Source organism: Acyrthosiphon pisum, chromosome X (genome assembly GCF_005508785.2).
Source record: "Acyrthosiphon pisum isolate AL4f chromosome X, pea_aphid_22Mar2018_4r6ur, whole genome shotgun sequence".
Taxonomy (NCBI): Eukaryota; Metazoa; Arthropoda; class Insecta; order Hemiptera; family Aphididae; genus Acyrthosiphon; species Acyrthosiphon pisum.
In genome coordinates, this window is record NC_042493.1 from 63,810,957 (window position 1) to 63,828,598 (window position 17,642).

At 33.4% G+C, this 17,642-nt stretch overlaps 1 protein-coding gene across 1 annotated transcript; it reads right to left on the reverse strand.

Annotated features, from left to right (window-relative positions):
* Positions 1 to 5,142: 5,142 nt before the first annotated feature.
* On the reverse strand, positions 5,143 to 6,078 carry LOC107882579 (zinc finger protein 182). The gene is given in 2 exon segments (XM_016801141.2): positions 5,143 to 5,341; positions 5,344 to 6,078. Coding segments are annotated over 2 exon segments (684 nt in total). The 5' UTR covers positions 5,927 to 6,078; the 3' UTR covers positions 5,143 to 5,240.
* Between the last annotated feature and the right edge of the window lie 11,564 nt (positions 6,079 to 17,642).

The window sequence follows — 17,642 nt, forward strand, 5'->3', positions numbered from 1 at the left end:
ATTTAATTTTAACATTAAATTTTAATAAACACATTTTTTAAACGTTGAATTCAAAAGTTTAAATATGCTAACTCGTAACGAGTGCAAATAAATTTGGCTTTTCCATAGCAGGATTATAATATCCAATAAATTTTTTTAAAAATTTAGCAGGTATTATAAATATTATTATTTAAATGTTTCGTAGATTAAAAATTATTTTAATGTCTATTTCTCAGTAATATTTGCTTTATAGTATATTTTATCAGTTTACCACAGTCCACGACTGACTACGATTTATATAATATTTCTGACAAATCATTAAAATGAATTTTAGTTTAACATGGAATAAAATATAATAAAAGGCGTACCCAACTTCAATCGCATGTTTATGTTAAGATAGGTATTTTATTCGTAACGAGATCCTTTCAGCCTTTAAAGGGAAATTTAGGAATTTGTGGTTGCTTAAGTAAAAGCAAGAGAATAATGCCTTTTGGTTGGGAGACCCACGCAAAACCTAATACTTACTAACAATATAATATTATAATACCCATACAACAATAATTTTAGTTATCATGAATTATTTGACGATTTATTGTTTTTTGGAATTATTAAATGCGAAATTCAAAAAAACGTTAAGTAATCCTGATTTTACTAAATTAGTTCTTATCAATCAATCGACATTAGAACTCTATGAACACAGAACAGGTACATGATAGTATTTATTGTTTACCAAATCTACGTTTATGTGTCATACGGTGAAAAATTCAATCTTGCACATTTATCATTTTTATTAATCTTTAATGTTATCGATAGTTGTATAAAATAAAAAATATACGCAGCAACTTTCAAACCATATTATGAATATTATCTACTTAATTAATGTTTCATAACATTCTCAGTAACTCAGTTGTTTCCCATAGAGTAGGTAATGGAAAATAACCTATGACCCATTTGTGCAGCATAATGTTCATGTGCTGCATCTGCGATATTTTCTGGGCTGATTGATTGGCCTGTGGGCCATGGTGGTGAAAGTTATTAGTTGCTATTAGTCACAACCCGGCCAATGGGGGAAATAATTAATTATTTAATATAAGTAGATGAAATGAATCTGAACTAATTTTCCGATTAGGTAATACTCAATAATTTGTACCTATAGTTCACAACAAACAAATACGAACTACATTGAAGACCCTGTATTAACAAAAATACTGCAGATAATACGCATGTGTATCATAAAAATTAATAATTTCAGCTGATCAAAATATATTTGGCCGATTGTAAAAAAATTGGCCGCTTTATTCGGTACAGGGACGCCTACCGTGCATTTTAATTTAAAAGGTCCTAAAAATATAACCATATAGGATATATAAGTATACGTTAATATTAGTAGATAAGTTAATACTAATAACCTATTTATTTATTGTACATATTGTTACAAGTGAATTAAGCCTGAAACGGAGCATCGGGGGCGACGTTTCGGATCGTGATATGATTAGAATGTACGTATTTTGTAAGTAAATACATTCCTATATTTTGGTATAAAATATAAACATATACATATAATATAAGGGGTGAGTAAAGCGTCAGCTTTTTCCGACCAGACTTGGCAAAGGGAGTCGGAACAGTCGGTGGTGTTTGGAGTTAGTCGGGCCGAGGCCAAACTCTAATTACAATGTATCGGGAAGATCATGCGTTGTGTACAGTTATGGGTCTGGGGATTGACCGTTGCCCGTACAAGCTTAATTAAGCGGTACTCCGGTTATGAGTCAAATCCGGGAAGGTCAACTTGAATAAATGCCTTAATGCTTTGGGAGCAACGAGTTACGGTCGAGTGTTGGTCTGGTCGTCGTCTCTGTGGTTTCGCCTGAGGGTGTTGGAATCGTTCCTCTGGATCCGTCCAGTCAGGTGGCTGACAGTCTTTCCGGGCGCCTTGGTGCTTCACTGGCTAGTGGCAGTCCGTGCTACGCCGGGTAGGTAGCGTATGGGCTTCCCGGGTCCTTGGTCGTCAGCGATTACTTTACTCCGAGGTCTGGCGCCGTCCGTCGTCGATCGAACGTTGAGTTCGGAGCCGTCTGCAGATCGAAGTACCGTTTGACGTCGCACCGATAGGGTACGTGGATCGCCATGCACTGTCGACCGCGATTACACTTCGAGGACGTTCGCTAAATAATGTTACTTAGTAACCGATTAGCCCTGAGAGGTGTAACCCGGGAGAAAATGCCGTGCGATGTGGTGTATAGACAATCTAACGTCACGAGTGATCCCGGGTACTCATAAGAAGGGATATTGGATGATAGTTGATTGGTAGTTTTGTGTTTTTTCCTGGTTTGGGAAGCATTATTATTTTTGCAGTTTTCCACTGGGATGGAAAATATTCTTGTCGAATGCATCCATTAAATAATTTGCATAGATGTATGATTGTGTCTTTGTTGTTGCATCTTTTTAGAGCGTGGTTTGTGATACTCTCATTTCCCGGAACTTTGTTGGTCGGCCAGTGTCAAATTGTTTTTTGTATTTCACCCGGGGTGAAGTATATGGTTTGGCTTTGTTTCGGAGATTTTTTGTATGCTTGGAGGGTTTCCTCTACGTAGTGTTCGTTAGGGTGTGGATGATTTTTCCTTGAAAATTGTTTTTCCATGCATTTACCAAATAATTCAGCGATGGATTGGTTATCGTAGACCAGCTGACTATGGCTATTTTCCAGAGGGTGATGTGGTAATTTTTTACGAAGTGGACTTCGTTTTAATTTGTATAGTTTGGATCTACCGTCTGCGCGGTTTTCAGTGGAGAAGATGAATGATGACTATTCGTCGTCCTTGTGTGATGAAAGTAGTTCTCTTACTATTGAATTTTGTTTATCGAGAACTGTTTTGATTGTAGGGTCTCTTGATCTTTGCCATTGGGCTATCAGTATTTTTTTTTGGGTTATTGCTATTTGAATTCTTTTTGGTAGTATCTTACTGTGATTGATGGGTGAAGAAGTTGAGGTGTTGTTGGAGATGGTGGTTGAGATGATTCTTGTTAGATGTTAGATTTTTCTATTTCTTTTGAATTTGTGATGTTCGGGGATGGGAGTGTTGTGAGCTTCATGTCTGCTTCAAATTGTTCCCAGTCAATGGCATGTAGTGGCCTTGGAGGGTAAATGTTGGCTGATTGATGGGAGATGTCTATGATGATGGGTGTGTAATTGGAGAATAGCTTTGTTGTGTGATTTTCGAGGTGGTATTGCAGTTGTTCAGTTTTCATTTTAGCTATGTCCAGTATGTCTGGATTGTGGTTATAGTTGTTTGGGTAATGAGTGGGGGAAGTTGGGGCAGCTATTGCGATGTCTAATCTTGAGTACAAGTATCGGGATAGTGTGACACCAGCGTTGTTGTTGACCCGACTGTGCCAAATGGTGTGTTTCGCGTTTAAGTCACCTGCAATTATGGTGTTAGAAGGGGTGTTGAGTAGGGCGTCTAGATCTGAAGTTTGTAGGGTGACTTTTGGGCTTTTGTAGACTTCTACTAATCTGAGTTCTGCATTGCCAGTGCGAATGTGTATTGCGGTGTTCATAATTGAGGTTGTTGGGATGATTGTTGGTTGGTGAATGAATCATCTGCTTACTAGGACAGCGGTTCCTCCGGCTGGAGGTTTGTTGCTTGTTTGGGTCTTGTTAGAATAGTAGGAGTGGAAGTTTGGTAATTTGAATTTTTGACTTGAAGAGAGGTGAGTTTCATTTAACAGTAATATGTCTACGTTTTTTTTTTCTTTTTTATTGAAAAGAGGCTTCAACAACTAAGGTTATTAGCCTTGTGAGTATTACATAGTGAGTGTTACATTAATTATGAATTGTAAGATACAAGTTGTATAAATAAATATTTATAAATATTTTTGAGACATATAAAATTTTTCATAATGTGCATGTTGAAAATAATGATTTATAAGTTATTTATAATATTAATTTTTGTGAGGAAATTTAATGTTTTTGTGCTGTTGTCTTCATTTAGTGCTTCTTCTAGGTTGCCTGGTATCGATAGTGTGTTTCGTATGTTTTGGAATGCTGGGCAGTCTTGGATAATATGTTGTATGGATAGGTTTTCATGGCATTCTTTGCAGATAGGTGGTGGGTCTTTACTTATTAGGAAAGCATGTGTCAGAAAAGAATGTCCAATTCTTAGTCTGGTTAGAGCAACTTCGTGTCGTCTGCTTAGGTTTTGCGGGATGTGCCACTTTTTTGTGCATTTTTTAATCTTTTTAAGTTTGTTGGAAGGTGGGACGGAATCCCAGTGGCTTTGCCATACCGTGTATGTTTTTTGTCTAATTGATAGTATTATGTCATTAATTTGAATGAAAGGCCTATCACGGCATTGAGTTTGGAGAGAATGACCTTTTCAAAAACTTTTGACCGAGATGATAGGAGTGAAATTGGGCGGAAGTTTGCAGGATGGTGGTGGTCTTTGCCAGGTTTTGGAATTGTGATGATGACTGCACGTTTCCAGGATTTCGGAAAGTATCCGATGCGCATGCATCCATTGAATATTCTTGTTAATAAAAGAACCGCGGATTTAGGTAAAAACTGTATAGCCGTGTTTGAGATATGGTCGATGCCTGGTGCCTTGCGTTTTGATAGATTTTTTATAATTTTTTGTACCGTACCTGGGGATGTGAAGCAGTCAGGTGAGGGGGCAGTTCTTATGCTTTGGGCAAAGTTTATAACAGCAGGGATAGATGGTCCCGGATTCTCAGTGAATTGATTTTCGTAAGTAGCAGCGAAGAGCTCAGCTTTATCTTTCGCATTGTATAAAAGTGAGTTTGGGCCAGAAAGAGGGTGCATGGCTGGTGTTTTGTTCAGCAGCTTTTTGTTGAGTTTGAAAATAGAGTTGTCATTGATGTCCAGAGAGTTCAAAAATTTGTCCCATTCATCCTGTCGGTGAGTTTGCAGGAGAGTTCTTATAAATTTGATTTTCGAGCAACAATTTTAAGAACACGGTATTGATGACACACCTCAAATGATCATTTTGAAATAATAAATCGATAAACATTGATTGTTTGTATTCAATGTTTATGTTACATATTTTTAATGAACAACTAAAAATCTTTTTCATTTTTTAACATTGAAAATCATAAAAAATGTAATACTTATTTATGCATAATATAACAAATTGGCAATTTAATATTGAGAAAAAAACAATATGATATAATTAAAACTATAACAGTAATATTATATGAACATGATTTGCCATCATTAGATATAAACTCCTTTTATCATACATATTTGATCAATAGAAACTGTGTGTCATGTGTGTCTGCTTGTGTACCGTCAAATTGCTATTTAAACAGAACGACTTGTCGCATACATCACATGCGTATGGTTTTTGACAGTGTGCGTCTGGCGATGTTTCGTCAAAGTGCTACGTTGTCTAAAAGCCTTCTCACATACATCGCATGCGTATGGTTTTTCGCCGGTGTGAATGCGTCGATGTACCGTCAATTGGCAACTTTGAGTGAAAGACAATTCGCATACGTCGCATGCGTACGGTTTTTCGCCAGTGTGCGTGCGTCGATGCACAGTAAATTGACTACTTTGAAAGAAAGCCTTCTCACATACATCGCACGTGTATGGTTTTTCGCCGGTGTGCGTGCGTCGATGTATTGTCAATTGGCCACTTTGAGGGAAAGACAGTTCGCATACGTCACATGCGTATGGTTTTTCGCCGGTGTGAATGCGTCGATGTGCTGTCAAACTACTACTTACAGAGAAAGCCTTCTCACATACATCACATGCATATGGTTTTTCACCGGTGTGAATGCGTCTATGTGTTGTCAAACTACTTCTTACAGAGAAAGCCTTGTCACATATATCGCACGTGTATAATTTTTCGCCAGTGTGTATGTGTCGATGAACCTTAAAGTGACTTTTTTGGCTGAACGATTCGTCACAAAGATCACACGGGTGAGGTTTCATCTCCCCATTCGTCCGTTGGTGTGTTTTCAGGCTGTAAATACTAATAGAAATTAGTAAATAATTTATTTAACTCGTACATATTTATTTGTATACAATTATTTGGTTTCTATGGTATTCCGTTTATGATCAATTGCCATCACCAGATTTTTAAGTAACTTATTGTTGTATTGCCTTTTAAATTTTAAATAGAATAATTTATGGTGAATACATAACACAAAAAATTATACTAAATTATTTTCAAATATTTATTTGATGAAATTCAAATATTTTCAATTTTAAAATAATAAAATTTAACTCTGAGTTCTGTGGTATCCCCCACCTAGGATGATACGTGGTAGAAGCTTCTACTAAATTATAATGACACTGTTAATTCGTGAGTTACGATGGTATGCGTTAATCGATTCTACGTCGGTTCCTTCTAAATTGGAATGATTCAAAGATTACATATGTCATATACCATGGCACTATTCAGTTTGATAAAACCTCTTTTACACATAGTATGTATATCCTAGAATTCTTCCTATAAAAGGTAAGAATGTAAAAACGACTCGAATAATATTCAACTTGGGTTTTCAGGCTGGAAACACTTTATTAAAATGTAAAACAAACAAAACAAATCACTAATTTGGAACACTTTACCCGTGCTACGATTGTCGTTTCACACGTACAAGCTACGTCCTTGCCAAATCACTCAACGATAACTGGTCTAATATTAACTTAAAAATAGTATGACGTTATTTTAACAACGTATAAATAATTATTTTATGGATTATTTATTTATTGAATCATGTTCGGCTTAATTTTTTTTTTGTACGTGTCAAGCAACCTTGTATATTATATATATGACTAGTATTGAATAAATTAACAATTATGATTCAGTAACATTAAAAAAAAAAAAATTAAAAATAAATAAATAAATAAATAAGTAAACACGGATACATAAATCAAAAATAAATAAATAGTAGTCATAAATAAATGGTAAGGAAATAGCGAAAGAATAATTATGTTTCATATACTATCTTGCCAGAACTTAGCCACTTCTATAGCTATTCCTTCCTTTGTTGCTAGCATGATGTCGTCCATTGTGCAGAAAGTTGGGCAGCTTGGGCAGCTTATTAGGTGGGACATGGTCTGAAACTGTCCACAATCACATTATGTATTCTCAATAGGAATGAGACCCGATTTTGCTTGGTTTACTTTGGATCGCCCAACCCCTATTCTTAGTCTATTTATTGCTCTCCACGTTGGCTACTCTAAATTTTTACCTGCTGGTAAGTGTTCGGACGGTATCATCCACTTCTCAGTCTCTTTGTCTAAGGAGAGTTTCCATCTGTCAATCCTTTCTTGATCCTAATTTTTTTCCAAAATGTGTGTACACTTTAGGGAGTTCCTCCTTGACTTAAGGCGATTGGATGGGGGGCTTATTCCAATCATGTATGATGTAGCTTATCGTATTTTTGCTTCGTTCTTTCCCAGTCGGCTTTGACTCCCCGGCTTATGTCAGGAGGTTTGTGTGTTCTTTAAGCAACCTGTTATGAGATGACATGATTCGTTGAGTGCGACGTCTACTTGCTTTACGTGTGTAGATCTGCTCCAAGCAGGACTGGCGAATTCTCCCACTGAGAAGCACAAAGATAATGTAGAGACTCTTAGAGTGTGAGGATTGGAGCCCCAGGTTGATCCAGATAGTTTCCTAATCAGAGAGTTTCTTGCGTTTATCTTTTTTCTCGTGTTTTCGCAATGTTGCTTAAAAGTTAACGAACGATCCAGTGTTACCCCTGAGTATTTGGGGTACCGTGTGTTCTAGTTCTTTTCCTTGCCATGTGACATTGGGTGATGTGCATGACCAGCTGTTTGCTGGAATTCAGTTACGGTTCGTAAATACGCCGGCGGATGCAACTCTCGCCTGCGCACGCACGTGTCAATAATTGGCGAAAAATGAAATATATTCTTGTTTGCATGACTATAAAACTACTAAAATCGGTAGTAAATTAAACATACTGGCAGAATTTTGATTCTAATTTCAAAAATATAGTTGAATTTATAAACTCATAGAACTCCTAACTCTTGAAGATTCACTTTTTTTTATATAAAACCAGATGTGTCCAAAATAAATATAAATTTAGGTACCTAATGCAAATAATTCATTGAATTTTCGAAATATAATATTAATTTTAAGGTTCTTTAAAATTGAAAATTGAAAATCGATTTCCTAAAAAGCTGAGGTATTTTGTCAAAGAGTTCATATATCATATATGTATAAAAATATAAAAAAAAAAACAAAAAACAAAAAACGAGAGTGCGTGAGTACACCATTACAGTCTGGGGAAGTAAAACTTCTTTCATAAGTATTGGGGGCCCGTGAAATTATAAGTGAATTAGGGAGAGACTGAGAAAAATCAACATAATAAAAATCAACGTGCACGCCGCCGCTGCATGACTTGAAAAATAAATAAATAAACAAACGTATCGTTTCATCTTTCCTATCGTTTCATTTTTCGTTACGATTTTTTTTCCACCCACACATCAAAAAAGAAGTTTTACTCCAAAAATTTAAATCATACATTCCGAAGTATGTATAATTTACCATCGATTATTAATCTAAGACGCATAAAAAAAAACACGTGTTGCGATTCCCTTAATTAAAATTGAACTAATATTTTTGATATCAGTCAAACTATCCAAACTAACATTTTCAACGTTTTTTTTCCTAACTGTTAAGTTGGTTGTTGGTTGTTGTGCTCCTTTTATACTTCATGTTTGAAGCCGAGACACTATTTTTACAAATATCTCTTTGCATTATGATTTATGACAGTTAAGATAACGCACATTACTCAAACGATAAACGATCGATTACAACAACAACTGTGTAATAAGTGATAACTGATATTAATTTTGGTAATCTGCACCACATATTCAATTTCAATAATTATAATTTACCTGATAGATTAACCAAGCTCATATCAGTTATAGGCTATAGCTTAATGAATTATTATAATATTCCTGATTTTTAAACGACATATAACTAACAGTAATATTACTTATTTATACAAAAAGTACGTAGATATTAGTGTATAACTGATATAAGTATACTTGCCTACAATTATTACAATTTGCTTATATTTTAATATTTTTCTTGAAATTTATTTATTCAAATTTAAAACTTATTTGACAGATGAATAAGATATTATATAATATGAATAAGTTTAAAAAACAATTATTAATAATTATTTTAAATTAGCATAAATTACAATTTGTATAGGTATAAAATAGTGCAGATTACATAATGTCATAATATGCATTTATCTAGTTTTATGTGATGAAAATACATATGAAAACCCTTAAAAACGTGCGTAAATTTGTTGTGCAAATTAAATAGGTACGCGCATTAATATTATTAAAATAAATTAAATCTATTTTCTAACTTCTATTGTGCCTATAATATCAATATAATATTATGCTCATATTGTGCTTATGTGGCCATTTAGGTTTCGTAGTTACTATGATTGATACTCCATATGCATTCTACCGTCAAAGCATTATTTCGTCAAACTATAAAAAAGGGTCCTATTTCCCAAATACGCAGGAAGCCCACGAGGAAATTCACTGTTTTAGGCATATCCACCTATGGGCCATGACTAAGATTAATTTCTAACGATAATATAAGAGACACAAGCCATGAATAAAAGATTTTAGCTTATTAATATTTCAAAAAGATATTTTTTTATAATTCCGATCAACAGCTTGTATACTTATTAACGGTTTTTCTTCCTATCATTACCATTTTTTTTTTAAATTTTACTAATGTTTTCAAATTTACCAATTATTTTTTACAATTTATAAAATATAAGTTATAACATACCTACCACAAACCTATATATATGTATGCAAACAATGAAACAGGGATATATTTATACAAATAAATAGGTAATTTTGTTACTATAGGTATTAACCTATAGTAACAAAAATGTGATTTGATGTAAAATACTGTTATATCATGATAGCATTATGATGATATTGTTCCATGGACATCGCCAGTTCACAGTTATGTTGGACATTTAAATATAGGTAATTCAATATAAAAAAAATGTATTATTTAGAGATGGGAATAAGAAGGTTCATACAGTCGAGAGCCAACCGTGTGGGTCACACGTCTACACTATATACAAGACCAATCAGGATTCAGTATATATGTTACATTTGTGATTAAAGTCTGAGTATACCTATCATGGCCCGGGAATGGACGACCTATGGTGCTAAATATTATAGGTAACGTGACAATCACATTTACTTGAAAATCGATCCAAGAAGACGAAGAAACGTCCAAGAAACGGTTCTCCAAAATGCGATGATCCAGCAATGCTGCACTTTTTGTTCTTCAAAATATTTATAATTACAATATCACAGTCGTCCGTCAAGCTGAACGATGTGAGACGAGTGTTTGACACTCATGTAGGTACCAAATTTTTTTTTGCTTTGTTACGATAACATAATATTATATAGCATCACGCATTTACTACAACACTAAAAATTACTTAAAAGTACTTCGAAAAATACACTGAAGAGAGTAGTCTGACAAATAAGAGCACTTCATAAAAAACAAGACTAGAAATGTAAAAACAACATCGTTACATTTAATATACATTATATACCATCTCATCATTGCTATTATTTATAAATTTATTTCAAACAGTGAAGTTATATACACGCGTCGTTTATAATTGTGATAGTGACAATAATATGTTATAATAATATTAAACATACCTACCATATAATATGCATTAATGAGTTTTATTTTTAAACGTTGAAACGCAATTTTATTAGTGCGTAATACGGGATACATTACAAAAAAATAAAACCCATCCCGACAAAAACTTTTAATTAAATTTGGAAATATCGCCGTTTCTATTTTGTTCTAATTTATTTTTTACATTTCGTTCTGTCTATATAACAGGCGTGCGCGCGCACACACACACACACACACACATGGTTAAAACGTTTATATTTTACAATTTACACATGCGCCGTCCGATACATATCTAAAACACGATTATTAGGTTTTTTTTTATATCCCTTGTACATCGAATTACAGTCCGATTAGTAAAGCTGTGTCCACGTGCAGCATTTTTTATTGCTATTGTTATTTTTGTGTGGCCAAGCATTAACCTGACTATTATAGTTGATAAATATATTATATTACAGGAATATTTCAGTTGACTTGTAAAGATTTATCCGTGTGCAGTGCATATATTATTATTTCCATTCTATTTTATTTTAGTGAAGCACACTAATGTTAAAATTCGTTACCGGTTTTACATAGGTACATTATGTGCAAGGAAATTTTATGGGTAGGTACTAGGTAGTAGAGAAATTGTGGATTATTCTGAATGTTTGTACAATTATAAACACCTTATAGATATCTACCTGTTCTTATTTTTTTACTTGAGACAAATCGAATAATGTATTTTTTATGACTACGAATTTAGCTGAATTAATTTAAACTAATTATACTTTTAAACACATTTTTGGAAATTTTTTTTTAAAGTGATTGTTTAAGAATTATGAGTATTATTTTATAACAAGATATTTTCAATATATTTTCGTGAATACATCCGAATTCCCATCGAGTAAAGACCTGTGTATCCAGTTTCCAGCTATCGTTTAACTGCAGATATATGTCAAAACATAAAGTAGGTACCTACGTAAGTTAATTTTTACGGACTGCAGCCTATACACAAACAACGGATCAACATTTGACAATACTGATGTTTCTAAATAAGTAAATAGTTATCACTATTTTTCAAATGATAAGGGAATCATTATATTATTGATACTATTTTATTTTATTTGATTATATCGTGGGGTCTAAGTATAATCGAATCCAATAAAATGTTCTTAACATCATCTTATCAGTTATCAGGAATCATTTATAAAAAAACATGGTTGATGAATCCATATTGATATTATAAATGTTAAGATCAACAATTAGGGCATATAATTCAAAACCACACACTTACTATTCATAACCAAACAATTTACACCGTTCAATACCACACATTTTGACTAGGTATTATTAAAAATGGAAATTTGGAAGATCGATAGGTAATTCAAAACCACGCACATTTAATTAACAGTTAAAATTAAACATTTATTGATATAAAATAAATCGTCATAAAAATAAATAATTGAATATAATATAATAAGAAAAAAAAAAATGTTTTGATTGGAATACATTTACATTCTATTGCTTATAAATGTATGAGTTATTGATAAAATTATAAATATTAGTGTGTGCGGTATTGAACGGTATAATTTTGGGAAAACTGCAGAATTAATCTAAACATTTTTTCTGTTTTGTATGACGACCTTTTTTTGAAAATTTGTGGTTATGACAACCGCCAAAAAAATATTGTAAGCAAAAATTTTCTAGGCTCAAAGTGCTCTGTTAAATTGATTAATTGTATAGTAATTTTATTTTAAATAAATAAATTTTGAAATTATGTATAGCTTTTATTTTTTTTTGTGTATTTGATCACGTTGAGAGCAGAAAAAAAAAGATCGAACCTTGAAATTCGAAAGCAGTTTTTGGTAGCCAGTTGGATCAAGTGGGCAAAAACTGGGTGATAACAATTATAAAGTCACTAGTACTTTTACAGACATCTTGGTTTTGTATAAAACTCTACATATGAATAATTTATTTAATCAGTTCGTACTTTGTAAAATGCCCTGGTTTCTCCGGTAAAATCTATAAAGTGGTCAATAAGAACATAATATAACATAGACGAACCATAAACAGGGTCTTTCAAATTGTATAAGACAATATTATACGACACTCTGTTATAGATTTTGGTTTTTACTTAGGTACAATTTAGTGATGAGCTACAATTAATCATATTATATTATTTGATACTGATAGTTACCCAGATATCTTACGTGATTTCCCGGGTTACTACCTTTGACCGTCTGGCCTCCAGGAGCGACTCCTTTCGCTTAACGCTAGGTCCTGGAGATATGAAGAAAAGCAGACTAACGCTGGGACTTCTAACGACCAGCCCATAATACAAATTATGCCGGAAACCCAGCCTGATACTACGCCCTTTCCGGCCTTTCGTCCTTTCGCTAGAAACCCGATCTCAACCATGGTTGTATTAACTTTTTTTACCTAATTCTTCTGATTCAATTATTATAAAAAATAAACAACAATTAATACTGGCTTGAAAACATGGCAATGTCAATCAATTATAGGTAATAAACCAAAAAAGAATAGACTCGTAACCACGTAATTGTACTAAAAATAAAACGAGTTGGTTATACATATTATTATAACAATGCGGTCAGACTTTAAACTTTTATTCGGTGATAATTCAGCAATACCGAAAAAAATACACGTGATGACAGTTAAGTTAGCTTTGAGATCAGCATAACTAAAATAAATAAAAACATAAACGATCCCAGCTATAGCCGAAAGACGCTCACGGCCAAAAAAACCATACTGATGCGTCGTGTTCATTAAATCGTTAACCTAAGGCAGCCAACTGATGGTACACCGGTAAGGAACTGTACATATAATGTAACGTATGTGACGAGTTTCTCACTCAAATCAGTACTTTGGCGAAAACCAGCGGTTGCACATGGATATTGAAAAGCCGTATCAGTGTGTTGAATGCAGCAAGTGGTTTAGCACTAATAGTAACTTGAAGGTACACCTGCGCGCGCACATGGGCGATAAGCCGTACCCTTGCGACCTGTGTGACGAATGGTTCCTTTTTAGCCACATCATGAAGGTTGCACGGACGGATCCATGCAGACGATAAACCATACCCGGGTTACGTGTACGGCAAGTCGTCCACTCAAATTGGTACTATGGCAAGACACCAGCGGATTCACACGCACGAGAAATCGTACTCGTGTGATATGTGTTGAATGTTGTTCACTCAAATCGGTTCTATGACGAGACACCGACAGAAGCACATAGAATCGATCTGAGACTTCGGATTTATGGAAGAAGAGACGGATGTAAAGATCTAAAATTAGTTCATCATTTTATAAAACCTCTATTGGTATTTTCAATTCTAGTGCCATCGTTTAATACTCATCAATAATGAGTTGCAGTTGCAATATTAATAAGATTAATTGTTGTGGTTTTTTTATTTAAACTGTCATATATTCACTTTTCAATGATATACATCTATCGACACTTGAGTTACCAAAAATACCATAAATTAACCGGTTACAGTTTGGCTCTCTAGAAGTCGATATCAGTACCTGTTTAAGCCTTAAATTGTCAACGACCGTAAATCAACCGGTTAAAAATCAGATTCAAAGGAGTACGTAGAATAGTGTGGCTACTCAAACAAACATATATTTTTTTCTGATCGGAAACACATTTATTAAAATTTAAAACAAACATAAAATAATTCACTTAATCAAAATACTTAGCCCGTACTATGCCGCTTCACACGCACAATCGTCGTAACTACGTTCTCGCCGATATACTCGGCGACAACGGGACTGCCCCGTGCATGCACATATGGCTGTCTTATATATCATATTTTGTGTCACCTCAGCATATCTTGCTTCCCAGGCCACACCTATCTTAATATCTAAATTACTAAAATATTTCCCCCCTATATTACGTGTACATTAAATAATATTACACTGACAACTGTCTACAATATACGACAAAACTATTGAATATCATACAGTATGGTCCGTTTTAATAATATTACCCAGTAAAAGAGTTTAGAAGCAAGCTTAGAGACAATTTTTATCGAAGCCGATAGTTAAAACCAAATGCATATAGTTGAATGTACAATGTATATTAGATTTTATTATAACGACATTTATTACAAAATACTAATATTAATTACACTATGTCATCACTTTTTCATCATCCTAATGATCGATGGTCGTGGTCACGGACCTGGTTATCTGGAGAACGTCACCAAATCATGGCCCAAGTTCGCTGGTGCGTATGTACATGTAACGTATGTAACCCATCCCACCTCTCACGTGACCAATATTCTATAAGGTAGAAGTTGCTCTTTTTGTATCTGAAGTGGTGATTGACAGGAATGAGAATCAGTGCAATGCTTGTACTTTGTACTTGCGTGTGAAAACTGCACAAATACCTGTTGGTACCTACAAATTCGTAGGACGTCGATAGATAATGATGACCTGATTGATTTGGTCTATCAGCATTTCCGTAACCTGCTGTTGCGTCTATGTCGGTTATAGGTCTTGAGCTGGCCGCTTGTTCCTCTTATTATTGGCCAGGGTACATACATGATGTCATTAAGTTTGAACTTGAGAATCAATTTTTAATTAGTTAAAAGATTTTAGCATATTATTATGTATTTACTAATGAATCAAGACAATATAACATACACGTAAATGAAACCCCAGAATTTCTGCCAAGTCCACCAAATTCAAAGGCCACTACATAGTAGTATATTAAGCATATATGATTTTTAGAAAACTAAAAAGGGAGTTTTTAAAATTCGCAGAATAATGGAATTTCAACATAGCATTTCCGAGTCCCAACTATCTTCAAAGCAATGATCTTTTAGAGAAAGGTGTGGGAATTGCAATAAACATGATTAAAATGCCTAAAACTGAGAAGCAGGACTTGAGTCTATATCTTTTGAATTATAGAAGTAGTCTTGTGGCAGGTTTATCGTGGTCTCCTCCACAGATGCAACAAAGTAGGGAGTTGAGAACGAAAAGTAATAGTTAAAATACAAAGAAACCAGAATTACTTGACTGTTCTTTAGAAAGTAAAATAATAAAACTAATATAGAAAGAGTGGTTTAATAGAACAGTGTCAAGTGAAGAAAGAAAATTTAAACCAAACGATCACATTATGATACAAGACAAAATGTCTAAACTATGATTTGGATCAGTGGGGGTCGGAAAAACTAAATGGCCAAGATCTTATTAAGTAAAAGATAATAAAGCAAAAATACTTAGGAAAAATACAATTTATGTAAGGAAACTGAGTAAATTTGATTTAAGCTTCGATCATAGTGCAGAAAAAATAAATAACGATGATGAAAAAGAAGTAGTAAAAATTGAGAGAAAAGAGGATAAAAAAGTGAACAGTGAAACAAAAAATGAAGTGAACAAAATTAAAAAAAAAAGGTAGAATGGTTACAAATTGTTGTCTATGTTGCGTGTGAGCCAGAAAGAGAAAACAAACAGTGCGCTGACAGCCTCTTAAGATTATATTATTAAGATCATAATTTTTTCTATCTCTCTTTCAATGTTGCAAAAGGGGGATGTATTATTGCTATTATTATTATTATCATTGTCTGATCTGATTATCATAGTATTTACTTTGTGAGGTTATATGAACCAATACATAATAATATGTTAAAAGTGAACGTCGTATTAAAGTTAAATTAATAAAGTTTCAAATATTTCACCTAATATTCTTACCTAATCGTTACGTTCCCAAACCTATAAATTATGACGAGATCATAATAAAACACGCAGTACATAACTGATTTAATGAGAACAGTAAAATACGCAATTTAAAATTTTTATTCTAGTTTTGTTTTAAGGTTTAGTTTATCAATAAATTATTGTATTATCATTTTATAGTTAAAATACCTACGGTCACCAAGTTTAATGTGTACAAATGTTAGGTAAATTGTATAGTATAATTTTATATTATTGTTGTTTTTATTTTCTTGTATTTATAATTTGTTTTTGAATTGTTATTAAACGGTGATTATAATTTGCAAATGTATAAATTATCTTAATCATTATTCCCGGCTATTAACAATGTTTTTATTTCATCACAAATATATTATCTGTTTCAAATACTAAAACGGGTACAAATTGACTTTCAAGACAACTGATTGTAGAAAATCATAAGAACACGGTATTGATGACATGCCTCAAATGATCATTTGGAAGTAATAAATCGATAAGCATTGATTGTTCGTATTCAATGTTTACAACATAACATATTTTAAATGAAAAATTGAAAATCATTTCCATTTTTAAACATTGAAAATCATAAAAAATGTAATAATTTTTTATGCATAATATGACGAATTGGCAATTTAAAATTGAGAAAAAACAATATGATATAATTAAAACTATAACAGTAATATTATATGAACACGATTTTCCATCATTAGATATATATTCCTTTTATCATACATATTTGATCAATAGGAACTGTGTGTCATGTGCGTCTGCTTGTGTGCCGTCAAATTGCTATTTACACAGAACGACTTGTCGCATACATCACATGCGTGTGGTTTTTCGACAGTGCGCGTGCGTCGATGTTTCATCAAAGTGCTACGTTGTCTGAAAGCCTTCTCACATACATCACATGCTTATGGTTTTTCGCCAGTGTGAATGCGTTGATGTGCTGTCAAACTACTAAAACAGAGAAAGCCTTCTCACATACATCGCACGTGTATGGTTTTTCTCCGGTGCGAATGCGACGATGTGTTGTCAAACTACTACTTACAGAGAAAGCCTTCTCACATAGATGGTGAGAGTATAGTTTTTCGCCCTTGTGCGTGTGTCGATGAACCGCAAAATAGCTACTTTGGCTGAACGATTTGTCACATATTATATCACACGGGTGAGGTTTCTTCTCCATTCGTTAGGTGCTGTTTTTTTCAGGCTGTTTCGATTAGTAAATAATTTATTTAACACATAAATATTTATTTTTATACAATTATTTGGTTTCTATGTT